General features: G+C 40.8%; 1 protein-coding gene across 12 annotated transcripts in view; it reads left to right on the top strand.

The window, feature by feature from the left end:
- LOC122627088 (zwei Ig domain protein zig-8-like) overlaps positions 1-19,846 on the top strand; it is a 60,889-nt gene that overhangs the window by 4,395 nt on the left and 36,648 nt on the right. For 6 of the 12 annotated variants that reach the window (XR_006326786.1, XR_006326785.1, XR_006326784.1 and 3 more), the window contains exons 1-3: positions 4,362-5,923; positions 6,000-6,725; positions 15,133-15,311. Coding sequence is in view for 9 of the 12 variants with exons in the window: in XM_043807880.1 (XP_043663815.1) it covers positions 6,590-6,725; positions 15,133-15,311 (315 nt within the window). In the remaining 3 variants the exon portion in view is untranslated. Of the gene's footprint in view, positions 1-873; positions 1,357-4,361; positions 5,924-5,999; positions 6,726-15,132; positions 15,312-19,846 lie in introns of those variants that run through there. The other 6 variants (XM_043807876.1, XM_043807872.1, XM_043807875.1 and 3 more) reach the window with 5 other exon arrangements.

The following is a 19,846-nucleotide window of genomic DNA, read 5'->3' as shown; positions in this document are numbered from 1 at the left end:
CTCTCTCTCTCTCTCTCTCTCTCTCTCTCTCTCTCTCTCTACTTTTTCCGTCTCATTGTCGTTGGTTGGAAAAGAATTGCGGGCCACGGGTCAACGAGGGTGGCACCATTTCTATTCATCCCGAAAAATAAAGGCGGATCCGATCGAGGATTCCAATGGCCATGAATATTTTATCTGCATAATATCCCGCGTCTCCACCCTGACCCTCCCACTCTTTCTTCTTCTCTTTATTCCGTTAGTAGTATTGCATAGATGATCCGGGCAAAGTTGCCGCGAGATTCGAAACTCCTATTGTGTTTGAGATACATAATGTGTACGCATCCCTAGAGTTTTGTTTTTCTTCTTTTCCACGAAAGTGAGATCTCCCGATCTCGCTGTCTTTATTTGTCCACAACAAGATTACAGAGAATAAGCTATTCCCATACGTAATCATTTCGATATCGTACAATCATCTTCGAATTTATACAAATATCCTGGCTCAAGCTGAAAAAGAGGAAAAAGCATAGACTAAACGTAAATTGGCTTTCGCAGCGTGTTCGACTAAGAAAGTGAAACGAGTACGATTTTCTTTAGGAACGTCTTTCATTCATATTTGGCCCATCTCCAATGAAAATAACAAGCGTGTGTTATTGGCCGGGGGCATACACCACACGGTTTCCGTCCACAAAGCTCCCCTTGCAACGCGAGTCGATCCTTTCGGCTCCCACGCGCGTGCAGGATCGTACAAAAAACGCACGATAAGGTGACACCGTACTATAAGCTGGTGTGCTTATACTACGAGCGTGTGTGCACGTGCACGTACCGGCGAATGTCTCGAGTGGGTTACATTGGGAGGGAGAGCGAGAGAGAGAGAGAGAGAAAGCGTAGCAGCTCGCCGTACTAATAGCGTGCCTCCTTTTGCACGCATAGTGCGTTAGAGTCCGTTAGACTGTTTTGTAACGCGTGCGGCCCCTACGCGCTCGAACCCACGTCTTCTTTTTCGTGTCCTCTAATTCCTCTTTCTCCTCCTTCTCTTGCTTCTCCTTCCTCCTTACTACCACCTCTTTTTCCTCCTCTTCCTCCATCTCCTCATCTTCTTCTTGTTCTTCGCGGTCTTCGCCACAGACGACGAAACGACATCCTCCTGACTCTTCGTCTTCGTTGTTTTGTCTTAGTTTATTGTTAGAGAGACGCGTAGATCCATCACGAATGAGAGGGGTCGACCGGCGGATCTTAGTACGACGTCCTTCTGCCGTTGGTTTCCGATATATTTCTTCGCCGTTTCGAAACTTTTGAGAGTGTCTTCTCTATGATTCTCAGTGATTTTCACGGATAAGTGATAAGAGCACGTGAGTCTTCTGTGAATTAGGAGCGAAGGTAATTAAGTAAGAGAAAGTTGTTCAGCGCTTGAGGGATATCTTAATTTCAGTTGCGATCGAAGGAATGCCGAGCTCTACGTAAGATGTTCGCGCGTGTCGCGTCTAAAAATAGAGAGAAAGAAATAAGTAAGGAACGGACGAACGATGGAAAAGAAAGACAATCGTATTGATCTTTCGAAAATGCTTTCGGAACGACACGTGCGATCGATTAGTGGTTACCGACCGATTTCAATTTCGTTCGACATCTTTCGCCGTTGCGTTTTATATCGCATACTTTCGACGAATTTTATTTCATGAAATCGATGATAAAAAAGTTGGAGGTGAACGTCGAGAGATCGATCGAGACGAGCGAATATGCAACTCGCCTGCATACAACGATTAAGTCGTTACACGTTAGCACGTTGAGCTTCCTCAACAGTGTCACCGTCGACGATATCGCCGTTTTGCCGAGGGTTATTGTTAGAGAGGCTCGCGTGGACGAATTTGTAGACGAGCTTTGCGAATTTATTAGCTCTGCGCGCGTTACGTTGCTCCGGGCAACCTCACGCGTGTTTTTCCACAGAGTGTTTCTCTTCGATCGTTTATTTATTCATTCTCTTTCGTTAGACGTTTAAAAGATTGTCTCGACGTTGTTATTAAGTGTATAATTATCTTTCATCGCATTGAAGATTTAAAAGAGAATGATCATTTCGCCGTTGATTAATGGAAAATAAACCACTCGTAGTTCCATTAAATAACACCGGAGTTTATGTACGTGCCGTGATTTAAAAAATACTTTTGAGGTGGAATCGAAATTTTGCTCATCTGCCACGGGAGCGTCGAAAACGTGCCAAATTTCGGTGTCCCACGCGAGCGAAATTGAAAATCAGGGCTCGGCCGAGGGTAAGAGCAACGTTGGGATTTTCTCTGTTATCGCGCGAAAGGGCCATTTCGTTTCTCGTCGGATGACGAGAAAGTGGGTGGGAGGGAGAAAGAGTGGCCTAGTGCCGACCGATATAGGCCAGTTGTATCGAATGCTTGAGATAGAAAGAGAGGACGATAGAAAGGGAAGAAGAGACGGAGAATAAAAAACGAGAAATTAGGATTTCGAGGATGGGGGAGGAATTGGGAAACACGAAAAACCAATCGCAAGGGTACTCTAGAGAGGCTCTCAGGGAATAGTGGAGAGAAAGAGAGAAGGATGGAGAGAGTGGAAACCGGAAGAACGAACAGCAGGACGACGGGGTATAGGGAGTGGTTGGAAGAGAGTGGCAACGAGGTGGAAAATGGGTGGCACGATGCAACAGTCGTCCTTTGAACAAATACGTTTGTGTCGAAGCGCGTTCGCTGGAAAACGGTTATGCAAAAGATCGGACTAGGACGAGAAGTATGGGTTGGTGTTGGAAAAGAGAACAGCGAAATTCGTACACCCAAATTACGTGTACTCGATGTGTAAATGGTATTCCATCGATATACAAATAGTTTTTTTTTCCTTTCTGTTTCCCCTCTTTCTTCTTCCTCAATTATATTTTTCCTCTATTTCGAGTCTCTCCGAAACTTGTTTTCTCGGAAAAGTTTCGTTGTTCTCTGGAACTTTATCTTACCAAAATTATTAAGGAAATTCTAGACGATCTTGCTTGTAGAAAAAAATCGTTTTGCTCATTTCTCTTCCTCACTAGTTTTTTTTTTTTTTACAAATATTTAAATATACGAACCTGTTAAGATACTTAGTAGATTAGTTTTAAACCTCAAATGTTCGCATTTGTTTCGAGACATTATGTTGTAGAATATACGGGAAGAAAATGTCGTAGGAAGAGAACGGAGTACCTTATGTTGTCGTAACAGAGAATGAAGTGAGTCGTGCTTGCATCGCGATATCGTGTCATCCATCGTACTTACTGTTTCTCTTCGCGTGCATTCGCAATTTTATATCGTTGAATGTTGTGCGCGCGCACCAAAAGAAAATCTACTAGGCGATAAATCAATTTCACGTCGAGACTGCAAGTTATGACGTAATAAGTAGCAAGGTGCATACCTACAGAGAGAGAGAGAGAGAAAGAGAGAGAGAGGGGGGGGGGGAGGGAGAAATGGAGAGAAGGAACGTAAGCGGTAGTCCATTGGCCGAGCGCTTTCGCATTTCTGAAGTAGAAAGCAACAATAAATTGCATAAACGACATAGCAAGCTTTATGGCTTTGTGCTGTTTTCGAAATTGCAAACGGTCGTCACGGAACTTTTCCCTTTCACCAACGATGTCACGTTTAAATTGATCGACGCTTTAACTCCCCCACTCTTGTTCACCATTTTGCACATTGTATTTGCGATCGACGCTTAAAAAACGAAGATCTATAGTTTTTTAACATTTTTCATTCTAGTTTTTTTTTTCGTTTGTTCGTCGACGAAGTAAGAATATTTAAGAAATTTGTCGAGCGTGGAATCTGAGTGAAAAAATATTGAAACGACGAGGAAGATTATGCTCGATTAAACGGAATCATTTTCTTCTTGCCTGGTCGCAGGTGCATTTCGAGAAGAAAGAAGGAAATAGAATCGAAAAGAAAGAAACGTCGTACATTCGCGAAATGAACTAGAATCGAGAAATGGAAAAAGGACGGAGAGATAGCGGTGTTCTCTTGAAAATTGGTTCACGGGTTAAGGGCTCGACGAAATCCATAGAGCAAACTGACGACACCTTTCTAGATATCTTACAGAGACTGTGAACGTACGCATTTTCAAGACCGTTCTACCTCGAGTTATTCTCCTTGTTCTCGTGCCAGTACATTCTTAAGCTTCTCATCGCACCATTTTCATTTCTATTCTTCGCTCTCTTTCATCTCCAAAACCTTAATTAACTTTGGTGATTATGTATATCCTAGGACAGAAGGGCTTTGCTGGTTTCGTTGCGGGTGCTTCTGTTTTTGTCAGTACCGGTGCTACTGCGTTGAGCGAAAAAAAGTGAAGAGAGTGTGGGAAGTGACTAGAGGACCTAAGAGAGAAAGGGAAAGAGAAAGAGGGGGAGAGAGAGAGAGAGAGAGAGAGAGAGAGAGAGAGAGAGAGAAAGACATAGTTAAGATTTGCATCGTGTGCACTCGTCGCAGCTCCGTTCGTACACTTTCGTTATAAATAGCTTGCGAGCGAGGAACTACAAGAAATTTGACAGTTCGTGACGGTCCCTGGCACAGAAACGCGATACTATGTTTGTCCAAAGACGCTCGTATAATGTTATCGTTCGGACAACGTTAATATCAAAATATTTCTTTGATTCAAGTGGCGTCCGTCAAAAAGATATAGATTAATTTTCCTGATTGTTTCGATCCTTATTTCCCCTTACCATCTTGCAAATAACTGACGCGTTAACTCGAGAGCATGCACCTGTGCGTTAGGATTTTAATTCGCTTCGAAACATCTCCTTATTCCGAGACAAGATAACCGACGTTCACGCATACCAACGGCTTCTAGAGATTTATGTATCTACTTGGAACGACTTTCACACTGTCAGACGTAGGCACGCACGTTTCAACCCTCTGCTCTTATACCCTTAACGGAACCCTTGAAAATGGTACTCCAGTGGCACACGAAGCAACCCCTCACCGTGTTTCTCTCGCGTCGCAGCTTAACAAGGGGATTAATTAATAATACCTTTCGGGGATAATTTGCGAGTCTCGTCTTGCATCAGCGTCGTCATTGTTTCCGGTTGATGTCTCTTTCTCTCTTCTTCTTCTCCTTCGTTTCCACCGACTCGACCCTTTACGTGACGCGTCAAAAAATCAAGCAAACGTCGCTTTTTACAAACACAAATTCGTCTCTCTTCGAAGAGCTCAGGTCTGAGGAAGAAGACGAAAGGGAAGCATCGTTAAACGGTACCACTTTATAACGGAGAGTTACGCGTTTAAGGGCTTTAATTTGTAGCCCGAGACTTTTATACCTCGAACGCGAGATCTTCGAAAGAGATCTAAAGAGAGAGAAAGAGAGTTTTCTTCGCTAGGTTTTTTTTTTCGAACCACGCTAATTGGAGTTAATCCTCGAGATTCTTTTTCTCTTTGCTTTAACGATATTTCGAAGAACTTTTCTTTGAAAGGGCGGCAAAAATTTGAAGAACTCTTTCGAGGTTCGATATTCGTATGATTCGTTTTTCTTTAAAAATCGGCTTTCTTCAATGGCTTCGAATCGATTTCGACGATCGATAATTCAACGCGTAGCGTGTTAGGTATTTCTTTTATCCACTGAATGTAGGTAAGCGAAGGAGGCGCGGTGTGTCAGTGAAAAGACCATCCTTTACGACGGCAATCGCGCGCGAAATGGATTCTATCGTATCACGACGAACATTCTACACGTTCAATTTAACGTTGTGCTCTCGAAGAAATATATACCAGGATAGATAGATAGATAGATAGATAGAGAGAGAGAGAGAGAGAGAGAGAGAGAGAGAGAGAGAGAGAGAGAGAGAGAGAGAGAGAGAGAGAGAGAGAAAGAGAAAGAAAGCAAATAATAATTTTCCATGGCTCTTCACTCGACACATCGTTATATTGGCGAAGCGAATAGGAGGATCGATAGCTTTTCGAAATTCCTTCGAGCGCTGAGAAATTAGTAGGTAATTAGTGAATTGCGATTAGATTTTTCGATTAAAACGACTAATAGAACGATCGTCCAAAATTACGTATTTACAGTGAACCGTAACGCAATCGACTGGATTATTTTGGAGAATGGAGCGAAAATCGAAAATAGATTGGAGTATCTTCGTCGAGAGGAAAACAATGGGGATATTCACAGTGACAATATTATTGTATCTAATTCGTGTGCTGTAGTGTGTTTTTGCACGATCGAAAACATTGAGAGAACACCCAGGATTGTTTACAAGGCGAGGTTGTACCGACCTTTGTAGTAACTTTGTTGTTTTATAAGGACTGTTCCGCTCAGACGTTCCGCGACCGTTCACGAAGATACATATCAAAGGAGATTCACTGACGACGCTTTTGAAATACGCATAAAGTTAAAAATGTTAACAAGTTTTGCGATGAATCGGAAGAACGAGAGAAAGGAAAGGCGAAATTACATTTACGAATGCAACGTCCTCGACGCACGTGCTCCGACGTTATTACACAATTTTGTGTTTCTCGTGCGAGGGTAGAAGAGGAGAAGAAAAAGAAGAGGTATTACCGTGGGACATTATCGAAGTTCCTTTTAAACGAGTCGTGTGCGTAAACGTGCGTGCGTGTATGTACAAGGCTGGAACGAAAAGTATGCGGCACCGTGCAAGATGAAGGGGCCAAGAATCAGTGGCCTACCGAGTGAGAAAAAGCTGGACTTCTGCCAAAAGGCACGTCAGGAGTGTTGGCGAGTGTTGCTTACGTACTTGAGCTTCTGTGCGTTGCTGCCCGGCACCATTCTTTCAGGTTAGTACGCGAATTTTCCTTTTTCCTTTTTCCTTTTTCCTTTTTCCTTTTTCCTTTTCTCCTTCTCTCCTTCTCTTTTTCTTCTTTTCTGTAGTTTTCGTTTACTCTTCAATACGTACGCTCAGAGTTGCCGACCAAACGTCTATGAATCGTCGAAAATATTCCTAATAGAACGATGTGTATTCACGCGTACGTCCTACTTGCACGTAGAAATACGTGTTCCCGTCTCAGATATACAAAATAGAGATAAATTAAACGTATGAACGAGAGTTTAAAAGCAGCGCACTGGCCCGTAACGCAAATTGCGAGTGTTATTAACAATTACCGTGTAATTGTCTGGATTTGTAAAGAGAAATTAAATGCACGTCCGTAGAGAGCGCGTGGACTTCTCTTTCGTTTCTCGACTTCTATATTGCATTAGCTATGACGCGTACACACGTCGTTCCTCTTACGAATCTTCGTCCTGTGTCACGACTTTCGTCCTTGTAGAGCCTGCTTCGTTAAAAACCGCAACATCGATGTTACTTTTTTTTTTTTCTATTTTTAAGATATTATGCGTAAACGATATCTTCTTACTTACACGTTTCTTATTAAGAACGTTAAGATTTCAAGGAACAGCGAATGTAGAATATATCGATGAGAGGAAAAACCTTGAAGAATGTAGGCCGAATGTGAAGAATGAGGACCGATCGATACACCGTTTTATTTCTGAATGTATTTATTTTCGAAACGGACCACGTGTAGGTATATAAAGCTAAATATCAGTGACCGCGACACCTACACGGCTCTCTTTGTTGCTGTGTTTTTTCGAGGAACGCTTGCTCTTTATGGTACGCACGTGGTGCCATAAAGTTCACATATGCGTCCTTACATATTCCGTGTAGTTTCGGTATTCTCGAACGTATTGAAATGTACGAATGTTCCAGCTAAATCTGTGTCGACGAAAAAATTATCTGACACCGCAATACAACTTTTTATTTCGCGTTCTCCCTTTCTATGACGCACGTGATTCCTTCTTACGAATGTAATAATGAATGATTTCGAAATGGTATAATTTCTATATTTAAATTAGCGTTTTAGTGTAATGGATATTGCAAATATATGACAGAATATCATTCGATTATTATTTCCGGTTGAATATCATTTTACGTACTTCCGAAAATACGATTGTGTTTTAATTGGTTTCTTGAACCGAGAGCAGCAGTTGTACTAGTCTGCGAACTAAACATCTGGTTTTAGCGGTGTAAATGTTTACGATTCGGTCGCATTTGCGCGTGGCTGAGGTGGTCTTGTATGAGGTCAGCATTTATTAAAGATTGAGAACGCTTTCGTAACACTCCGATATTCCCCTCTTTGTTTCTTTATTGAAACGTTATCATTAGATTCATTTAAAAGCAGACTAGTTATCCGTGCGATCGCGATTCGCGGATTAAGAGGGAGATATAAATGACTATAATTCTACTTGGCACGAACTCGCGGGCATTCCTTTCAAACGAATAATCGTATCTAAGTGGTCGAAAGAGACCCGATGCAAAGCACGTTTTGCATTCAGAGACGGCCTACGAGATAAAGTACGAAGAACAGACGTGCTGTGTATATGGTGGTGTATTTGAAACTTCGGCCCTGCTTGTAGACTTATTCGTCCGGACAAAAGCAGTGTGTTAAACGGAGCGTGTTTGGACGAAGTCTTAAGATTTATTAGCATGCGCAGATCGAACGTATGGTTTGAGCCTAAGTCCGAGAGCTCTTTTATTTTATATTCTTTTATGTAAAGCTTCCTTTAGTATGATCAGTTGCGTGTGAAAAGAAAGTGCTTCTTATTGTTAATTAATTATACCAATGATCGTACTCGCAAAGTTTTTCTGTATATTTTTATCAGAGCGGATATATATATGCGAATCAGAAAAAAATATTTCAAAGTCATTTTAGGATACTTTAACGTCGTCGTTGTCGTCGCCATTATAATTCCCTGCCAAGAGACAATGCTCGAATCCTAAACGGTCCGACCGAAAACAAAACGGGAACGTAGCTTGTCTTCCGGAAACGCATCACGCGGTCTCTGGTGAGAAGAGGAACGATGAAGAGAAGAAGAGAGAGAGAGAGAGAGAGAGAGAGAGAGAGAGAGAGAAGAGAAGACTGCCCTAGGTGCCAGCAGTTATTTACTCTTAGGACAATTTAGCGTAATTAATTAACCGGAGTTGCTAGGGTAAGCTAATTTATACTCATAGAATGATTCACTACCTTTCTCGAGCGTTCGCGAACAGCTCTTCCCGTACTGTTTCGTACGTCACCTTTTGATATTAGATTTGAATTGGTAAAATCTCGATTTTTTATTTAACAATAGGAAAAAAGAAATCGTTTCAAAAATGATTCGTTGGAATTCTTACGATTTATTTTATACGTTACATTAACTCGAAGCAGATGTTCGCTTTTTGTTTTGGAATTTGGCATCTAACAATTTTCGAACTATTAAGTAATGGCAAATTCCACAAACACATCTAGATGTTGCTTGCTTTCCTACTTGCTCGACAAGAAACGTTTCATGGTGAATCAGAACTTCGCCGCGTACATAAATTTATTTACGCATATGCACGCACACCTATTATATATCTAACGTTTGTGTACATACATAGTTCGGACGAAGTACAGACGATAGTTACAATGCATTCGCTGAACTTCTGACGTCGTCAACGACTCGATAGAATTTCGTGCTGTCGTGGTAGACGACTTTGATTTCGCGAATTTGTGTAAATTTAAGATATGTATATGAATTCCCCACTAATTCAGAAGTAATCATCGGAATTCCAAATTTTCCTCAGAGTTTACTTCGTTGTTAATGCGTATGACTCTTTAATGATATTTGTGACGTACACAAGAGTAGCTTGTGTTAGCTCCCTTTCGTCAAGGACATTTAGAACATTTTCTCACAGTTAAGAGCTCTGTTGATAAATGACTACTTTTTTCTCTCGACACACGATGACACAGCCGTCGTGTATCTGTTTTTCCAGATATGTCTCTCTCTCTCTCTCTCTCTCTCTCTCTCTCTCTCTCTCTCTCTCTCTCTCTCATCCTCTCGATGCAACAAAATGATACTTCTCTCCGTATTTTACTTTTTTAATAAGATACTTTAAACGATGTGAGAGATAGTATACAGTTTTTACGCGTTCGATAATAAGTTCTACGAATTTAATGAAACTTGTAAACGTTCTTTTTTTTTACTACCGATAGATTTAACATTATTTTCGTAAATAATAAATAGTTACTTTAATCGTTGCTTTAAACCGATCGATTTACTTATGATTAATTCGAAATAAGTTTCATTAACGATAATCGTCGTCAATCATGGGAAGTAATTTCAGTGCAATAACTGTTTCAATAAATGTAACTTTGAATTTAGTAAAATTCGACGAAGGAAAAAGAACACTGCAGCATGCTCGCGTATATATATATAGCCATATTCGTAATCGTACGTTGTAATACATTTTTCGTTGATATCAAAGTGGTGGTAGATAGAGAGGAGATAGGACGTAGAGGGAGAATCGTTCAGCTCAAGTGACGTCACAATGGATATTCAAAATTCAACGGGTATTTTCACACTGCATTTTGGAGATTGAAAGCTTTGATATGGTTTTTAAAAAGTAGTGACGCTTTACGATCGGTAAACTTTTCGATTTTTGTTAAGTGAATTCCTATTGAAGTTTCAACAATGGGACATGTATGTATGTCGAAAATCATCTCGGCCTTTTATCTCGACAAACTGCGTTCAGCAACGACTAAATTAGCGGGATATTTTATTTTTATTTTTTACCGAATCTATTACTCAACTAACAATTGTATTAACGATTAAAAAGCGTAATTGAAATTTAAAAAGCAAAGACGAGCAAGAATCTTGGCGTTTCTTTTCAATTTATCTATCATTTTTACTCGTTCCTCTCTCTACGAGGACTATTCATAAGTTTTATCGCGTGATAATTAAATCTGTAATACTCGATCTAAGTACGGCTTCGGTATGGCGCTATTTCTGATCGACATAGAAGTTCAATCGGAAAAATCTATCTCGTGGCAAGGTATAAGAGCTCAGAACAAAATATCGGTCGAAATGCCGACAGAGATGAGATTGAACTTTCGACTCGATCCAACGCACTTCCGCTAGAATCGCAAATTACGAACTTCGATGCTGCTATACTCGGCATTTTCAATAAAGCGTGAGAACGTAGAAGAGAAAATTTCTCGGTCTAGTGGGATCGTTTGGTTCATGGTGATATCTTATTTCTTTGTCCATTCTATAATATATATATATATATATATATATATATATATAAGTGCTTGATCCCAGCAAATCTTGTGCATATATGTGTGCATAAAGTTTACTCTGTCAGATTCCATCTATACGCGTTTGATCTTTGGTACTTGTTTGCCAGTCATGCAACATCGAAAGGAATATATAGATATATACTTTACATCTCGTCGAGGTGAACCTTATAAAATCGGAAATAGCTGATATCGAGTCGAATTCTCAGAGCGTATCAAGAAGGAACGATATTTCAGTTTTTCTTCCTTTTCTTGCACCATTTTCGCATTTAGTTTCCTCTCTTTATAGCACTTCCTTTCCTTTCCTTTTCCTTTTTCTTTTTTCCTACGGTGGAACAAACGTTCTCATAACTTCTCGGTAACCATGTGTGGATCGTTCTTCTCTTCTTGGTCGTGGATTCCGTTTTACACGTATGTACATATACATACACTGCAAGAGCGTTCGTATACAAACACACATGCACGATAAGGAGGGTGTATGCACAGACGTGAGTCAATGCTGCACCGTAGATTTTTACGGGGCCGAAAGAAGTGAGGAGAGAGAAAGAGAGAGAGAAACAGAGAAGGAGAGAGATGGTAAAAGAAAGAGAAGAAGAAGGAGGAATTCCTTCGGGTCGAGAAGAGAAACTTCTTCCCTCTACATCTCATCTTTCTCTTCTCCGTTTCCGTTTTGCAACTCCCGTTTCCGCTTTTGTTTCTCGCATTTCTTCCTTTATTCGCCATTTCTCAAAAGTTGGAGAGACCGGCTTTAGTCCAGTTTTATTAGCGCCATCCCCTATTTCGCCCTACCTTTTCTCCTTTTTCCATCCTTTCCTCTAGTACGATCGAGCCTTTAAGAGCGTTCCGCGTCGCCTTTTAACCTAGCATCGTCTCACCATCGTCTTCCGTCCCTTCTTACCGACAAACTCTACGTGAGACACCTGCTTTTTGCGGCAGATTCATGGAGGAAATAGTTCCTTTTCGTTCTTTTTTCTTTTTTTTTTGTTTTTTCTTTTTTTTTCGTTCCTTCTTTCTTACAAAATATAAGAGCACCTTTCAGGTGGATTAAAAATATTTTTCTACAAAGTTTGACCATTTTTATATGAGCATTTTTACTACGACAGGTGTGTTATAGACGGCTGGAAAATAATTCTAAGTAAAGTACTCTAGTTTGCTTAGTTCAATTAACCGAGGCTTATTAAAATCTATCAAATTATAATTTCCGATAGAATATATTCCAATTTAGAATATAGACAATTAATGTGAGAGGTAGAGATAGATGAAGAAAAAAAATTCACATACGTGTAGACAAGAGGAACGCACACGTGTCGAACACGCACTATGAGTCGAGAATGCTGCCATTTGTCGAGCGTGAAGAGTATTTCGCGAGCGTCTTCTTGGAAATTCCATCCGACTTCCTCCGTCTTCTTGACTTCTAGGAAGGTCTCACGAGTTTCTGGTATTTGTGCGAGCGAGTCAATTTGTGCGAACCTTCCGTGACGTTATTAAACATGACGAATTCCCGTTGTTTTTAATAATCCAAAAATTTATATAATCGATCAACTGTTAAAATAAATCTACAGGTTAAGGACAAAGATCCTTGAGAATACATATAAACAAACGTATGTACGCGTAATTGAGAAAAGAGTACTCGTAACATTATCACATGTCGGTTAAAAATATTGCTTTTTATCGCTCCATCCTAATTTGAAAATTTATCGCAATAATGATTCTCACGTTAAATGATTAAATTTAAAGATCGAACAAGCTAGTCGACGGTTCGTCTCACAGTGTATCGCGTCGCGGCGGCCTGGCGACTGGTAACGCGCGACCACAGTTTACGAGCGGGACGTCGAAAATGTATGATACTCTCGGTGGTCCAGCGGAGCCGTAAACTTTCGTTCGTATTGTTTCGTGCGTCAGGAAATGGGGAGAAATTACGCGGCGGTGGTTTAAGGCTGTCGAATCTCGGCGGACTCGGGGAAAATATTGGCGGAACGTGCGTACTACACTTCGAAAGGGTGGTTTCGCGGTTTCCTCGAATGCGGGTTAGTTCGAATAACTCATAAAGATTTTTATTTGGCTTTTACGTTCGTGCAAGATACGTACTCGAAGTCACCTAATTCGTTCTTCTTTAATTCTCTTTGAACATAGCGATCGTATAGGTATGTGCGTGTGCACGCACGCGTGCGCGTGCAAAACGAAACTTGGACACGCGTCGTTACTCGTTACCCGAACCGAAATTTATTCTTGCTCCTCCCTCGTCCCATACGTAGGAACCATGGATTTAGATGCCATTCGTCATCCAGCAGTATGGCGCTTTCTCGCGTAGCGCGTGCATCGTGCTCTAAAAGGACGCCGCTGAAAGAGAGATAGATAGATAGAGAGAGAGAGGGAGAGAGAGAGAGAGAGAGAGAGAGAGAGAGAGAGAGAGAGAGAGGAAGAGAGGATGAGGCGCCAGAGAAATATGTCGACGGAAAGAGAAATGCCGAGATAATACTTTCTCTTTTTTTCTTTCCTTTTCCCTTCGTCGTCGTCTTCTTCTTCTTCTTCTTCTTCATCTTCTTTTTTTAGTACGAGAGGTAAAAACGATATTATCCTTTTCTTTATCTTTTTTCCTTCGTGCTTCCTCTTCTTTTTGTTTTCTTCCTTCCTTTTCAAAAGATACGGAGGAACTTGAGATATTTCTTTTGTTTTGGTTTTTTTGTTTACTTCTTTGGAATAAAAAGAATTTTTAGTAAAGTATGTCGGAAAGACGACGTAACAAAGTTAAGATTTAAAGCACGTAACCCACAAAACGTATACACCTGTATACTATACGTATGTGTTTGTACGTAAAGGAAAGGCGATTTGTTAGATGAATTATATTACATACGCGCGAAATATATTTCATTTCCATTCACGATAGCGGTAGCTTTCTGTCGATTAATCTAACGTTATCGGGAGCGTTGCAAGAACTTTCATGGAATTCAGGTTCGTGGTAACGCCAGGCTCAAGGGTGAATTTTAGTCATTTGTATAACGCGATTAGTGGATGCGTATACGGGCGTTATCTGTGCGCCAGGAGACTCTGCGAAGAGTCGGCAGGATTTCTCTCTCTCTCTCTCTCTCTCTTTCTCTCTCACTCTCATTCTATCTCTATCTCTCTATCTCTCTTTCTCTCTCTGCATTTCTCTCCGTATGCATGTTTGCGAGAACGTTCGCGCGAATTCACGTCGTGGGGGAAGAGGAATAGTCGGATGGGCGTGCGACTACGCGTTGGATGAAGGATGTTGTTTATGCGAAATGGTCGATCCAGTAAATTACGATGTCAGTATATCGTTCTGCGCAGGTTCGTTTGACAATTCAGCGAACGTGCATTCTCACTTGACGTATGAGGATTTACCTGCTTGTATTTGTCGGATATTACCAAATGTTACACGCGTTCGCGAGATTTCCTGTCTCTCTTTCTCTCTCTCTTTCTCTTTTTCTCTCTTTCTCGCTTTTTTTTCTGTATCGTTTTTTCCTCGTTATTTTTAATCGCTAATCGATCGAGTGCGAAAGTGTTAATATGCGTAGAAATATCGTCCGGCGATAAAACCTCTTTCTCACTCTTTCTCTCTCTCTCTCTCTCTCACTCTCTCTCCTCTGCCCTTCTGTTTTCGATTTTACGCTTCATCGATGCAAAACTCGTTTGTAGCTACTCTGAAAATGTAAGCAGAGAAAAAAATGAATATAGGCTGGTGCGTCACTTTCTCAAGTATATTAGCGAAGTCACAGTCTCTCAGGTTTTATTACTAACTTTCCTTTCGAATCAATCCCTGTCAAACACCAATGGTATCGTCGCTCACGCTGATGATGATCGATGATGATGGAGAGACCGCTCGAAGGTATACTAACGAGAGAGCGATCCGAATAGACCGACAGCCATTTGAATGAGACCGGAGTTCGATGACTGCGTTCTAGAAACTCTTAGAGATTATGTAACGCGTATATGATGGGAGGAAGCTTTCGAATTCCCCGGAAATTCTCTTTGCGTTTCCGTTCGAAACTAACGACCGGTGCGCACCTTTTAACCTTCGTTTCTATGATATTAAGACGTCGGAATGTAGGATCACCGAGGAACCATTTTGTTTCAGAACCTGCTCATATACGTGAAGTGTCCAAAGGAAATTCTCGTCGGAACGTCAACGATGCCACTAACGATTCCGTCGGCACGGATTTGCCCATTTTCGAGCCGACTGCTCCGAATGTTACGGCATTCGTTGGGCAAACGGTGTATCTACCATGTCGAGTGCGAAAATTGGCCGACAAAGTGGTAAGTTTGTTCATCATTTGTTCGTTAAAACGATTACTACTTAAAAGAAATATTTATTATGTGATGTTTTCGACTACACGAAATGTAGCCGTCTTCAAATATGTATCGGGAGGTCGTGCGTATTGAAAATAATAAAGAATGTATTGCTGAGGGATTCCCTAAGTTGTCAAATAATTTCGTAGTTCTTGCATGATTTATTTTACGCATTTATGCATACTAAAAGGCCGACTTCGTGCATACTAACGCGCCGGATAGAGCAGCGTTCTCGAAGTTTTTAATTTGTGCTCTCTGCTTCAGCCGGTTGGTCTCTCGATGGTGCTCTGGCTTAGACTTTTCTCCACAATCGTCCGTACCCCAACGTTCTCTGAACTACTCGGCAGCTACGCGGATTAAGTTACCGTCAGTTGGCTGAATTAAAACGCTAATAACGAGCGGTGATATTTATTGGATGGCTTTCACGGAGGTTAAAACCGAATCCGCTCGTTTTCTCTGTCCAATCTCTTCGTTCGTCTTTTCTTCTATTTCTCTCTCTCTCTCTCTCTCTCTCTCTCTCTCTCTCTTTGTCTACTCATCTACTTTTCTTTTTCTCTTTTTCATACTATCTCTTTCTCTCTCTTATCCTGTCCCTTTACCTCTTTCTTTCTCTCTGTCTGTCTGTCTGTCTGTCTGTCTCTCTCTCTCCCTCTCTCTCTCTCTCTCTCTATCTTTCTCTCTGCACCGCGGCTCGACTGAACTTTTACGAACCATCCGGAGATTCCAGTAGCAGCACCATTGTTTCCCAAACAGGGGTTCCTTACCACTTTTATGAGGGAGATTTTAGGTTTAGCTCGTCAGATAACTTTGGTGCGCTCGTCGCTTAAACGGACTCGCTTCCATTTCCTACCGTGTTTCCCACACTATTAACCCTTATTCACTTGCCACGCTTTGAATCAAGCGATTTTACCTCGGACAAAGGAGAATGCACTTTTTCTATAACTCGGCTAACCCGTAGCATTTTTTCTTTTCTCTTTTATCCCGATCGGACGTTTAACCTGTTTTAATCGTGCGGGCTGCATTTGATAAGCGAGCATTAATTTTCTCGTTGAAGGTTCGAGTTATGCAAGAACGATGAACAATTAATAATATTTCGGGATTATTAAAGTTCTTGTTTTGCAGTCGATACACGAAAATCAACGAAAATATAATGAATGTTCGATCGTTTCCCTAATCTCCGATCTCTCTGCAGAAATTTCGGCATAATGTTCGAGAGAACGTTAGCTTCCCTTCAACGTGAGATTAGTCTACTTATAGGAGTAGGCTTATTGAAGTTGATTAAACGAAGTGACGTAGGGAGGAAGGACGAGAAGAGTTAGAGTGGAGGATGAGGGTGGTCGGTGGGATCGGCGGTGGCAGCAGTAACGGGCGAATGAAATACAGGGAGAGACAGAATTCACCTCATAATCTTCGTAACAAGCGCCTTCTCCGTCCTCTTCCAACGACGTTTTCTCAGTGAAGGGTCCTCTTCAATAAATCACGCGCCCAAGGCTTCGTGTAAACAGGACCGACTTAATAAATCTAATTATCTACTCCGAGGAGACTCTCAAGAAAAATAATTTATCGTTGAAAACATTCGATTCGTCGAATGACGTCGATTTTTGAATTAATACGATCGGTTTATTCTTGGACTTTTGTTCTTTAGAAATAATAATAGACATTTGTAATAAAGAATCAGATTACTCATTAAGATTCGCGAGTTTAAATATTTTATTAAAGAAAATGTAGATGCGGTATTGTGTAATAAAAGGAGTAACATGTTTTCGTGCTAAATCGGGCTTACAGACTACTCAGGTGCTTTTCTCTGTAACATTCTCTCTCTCCCTCTCTCTCTCTATTTCTCTATTTCTCTCTCTCTCTCTCTCTCTCTCTCTCTTTCGTTGTTTCCCTCTCGATTTGCTTCTCTTCTTCGTCGAAGCTAAACTTGCCGTCTCGTTCTTACCCGTTCTCTCGATCCTTACTCTCTTTTCCTCTCGGAACTTCGTGCTCCTCGAAACTTCTTGATTAGAGATTTGATAGTGTTTTTTATGGTATTTCCCTTGGCGCAGAATTGAAGAGGGTAATCGCGATGAACTATCTTTAAATTCAGACTACCGAGGCCCCATTGGCGATCCTTCGAATGGTTCTCTTCTTTTCTTGCCGAGATTAAAATTCTTTAGAGTTCTTATCTACTTGGTATTTCCAATGTATATAACATATTAAATATTTACTACTACAGAATATAACTCATTGAAACAATCGTATAATGTATTTAAATATGAGGAAGAGAGAAAGAGAGAGAGAGAGAGAGAGAGAGAGAGAGAGAGAGAGAGAGAGAGAGAGAGAGAGAGAGAGAGAGAGAGCGAGCGAGCGAGAGCATTTTTGCTCTTGATTTTTCATTTTTAAATATGATCTTAATAACTTTGAATGTGATAGTACGGCATATTTAAGAAAGTTTTATACATAGCAAGCTTTAATTCTCTCGTTTTTAACGTGGAGCGACGGACTCGATCAGTCGTCGATCTCTTCTACTCTTTAACTACGAAATTTAACTTCATTTTGTAGCTTTAAAGAAACTATGAGGATTGTTCGACTACCAATAGTCGGTTCTTCTACGACTCTTCGTCTTCCATCGAGATTTTACGAGATTATTTTTCTCGCGCTATGAACTTCTCGATTGCTTTTATTAGAACGCGACTTGGAAAATTAACAGAGGCAACGAGTGAACTCGAGTTGTTTGCGAGCCGAGATGATGCTTATATCTGCGAGAGCTTCTCTCGATCTTTCCCTCGTTACCGGTACGAATTTCTAGGATTTTCGATCTTGACGTTCAGGATCAAACGTCTCTTAAATTTGCAAACGGAAGATAATCTTCTTCTTTTTAACTTGTACGTTGAAAACTTTAAATTATTATTATACGGATAAAGTCACGAGTTTCCACGAACTGTTTAACGACGACGATTCCATCCTCATATATATATATATATATATATATATATATATATATATATATATATATATCAGATATATATATATCAGATTTAACGAGACGAATCTCTAAGAAATTTTTATAAGAACTTAAAAGTATAGTCGATACGATCGGCAGTAGCAATTATCCTCGATACGGCTCACAGAGTAGTAGAGCTTCGTTAACAGCATTATCGAAGAAGCACTTTCGGTATTCTATGACTAAATTCGATCTGTTCGTAGAGGATGGACTAACTCGTTTGGAACAAGTTTAGAACATGTAACCACGAACGTGTACGTAGCAATTTGTTGAAGGTATTGTTACGGTCGGATAAGTCGATTCTGGAAAGTAATAAGTTTTCTGTCAATTTTGTTGTACAATTAAATATAACTCGTAATTTCTGTGGCTGTTGATTTATTGTACTTGTGATTTGAGAAAAAGGAACAGGATAAATTTGAGCTATGATCGAGGTAGTTTAATGATGACAACGAATGATAAATGTAGAAACTTGTTTCGATACATTCGATACCGAGGTCAAAGTAAAGCAATAACGAAATCCTTTCATGAATGGAAAGGTCCTTTGTAAAAGGGAGAAAAAAGAAGAAATGAGAGCTTCGAGGGTGTGGCGAACCATCGTCGTATACCATCATCGCATACTTAACGCGCTCGTGCTTCCTTTGAACACGTAGGTAATACCGCGGTATAACGCAGTACCTGTTGCGTGGGCGTAAAGTATCACTTTGTATATGGCTTTTGAGATAGGATCGAAGCGTGTTTTCTATCGATGCATACCAGAAAGGAGAAGCTTTTTTAAACGCGACGCACGACTTGGCCCATCCAAAGGGATCGATTAAACGGTAGAACTTCCATTGCTCGTTGCACCATCGGAACAATATATCGCTGTACGTACAACGATATTCGCAATTCAGTTGCAACGCTAGCAACAGTAACCGTAGCAGGGATAGGAGCTGCAGCCACCAACGGTGAAATTCGGGTTACTATCGATCGTAGTACAAACGCAACGCAAAACGCGAAGGTCTCGATAAAGAGAGAAGATTGAAAGGATATCGATATAGACCGACTCTATATTTTTCTTCTTTCACATCAAACCCTTTCTTACAACGATCATTTCGTGTTATTTCTCTTATGACCATGATCGCACGCGTTATTCGAGCGTAGAAATTGAATCACGAGAGCAGATCCCCTTTCGTCGAACGGAGAAAACCAATTTTACTTCTCCGTTGCATCGTTTCGCATTGTTCTATTGGAATATACGTTCCGGACGCGTACATTCGCAGATCTCTATCCTTTTCCTTTTGGTCCAGCTTCCTTGTTCTTCTCATTCTCACTCCTCTCTATACCAAGTTCTTCTTCTCTACGCCATGTCCGGTGAGATTGTCGAAAGGGCGAAGTTATATCGTATATATCCATTTCAAACAGCATAGCCACACGATATCGTACGGCTCTTGGTAATTGAGAGGAAGATAAGAGCATTGGGATGGGCACTTCTCTCTCTCTCTCTCTCTCTCTCTCTCTCTCTCTCTCTCTCTCTCTC

Source organism: Vespula pensylvanica, chromosome 2 (genome assembly GCF_014466175.1).
Source record: "Vespula pensylvanica isolate Volc-1 chromosome 2, ASM1446617v1, whole genome shotgun sequence".
Lineage (NCBI taxonomy): Eukaryota > Metazoa > Arthropoda > Insecta > Hymenoptera > Vespidae > Vespula > Vespula pensylvanica.
Note: the sequence above shows the minus strand (reverse complement) of the source record. Positions and strands in the feature narration are given on the sequence as shown.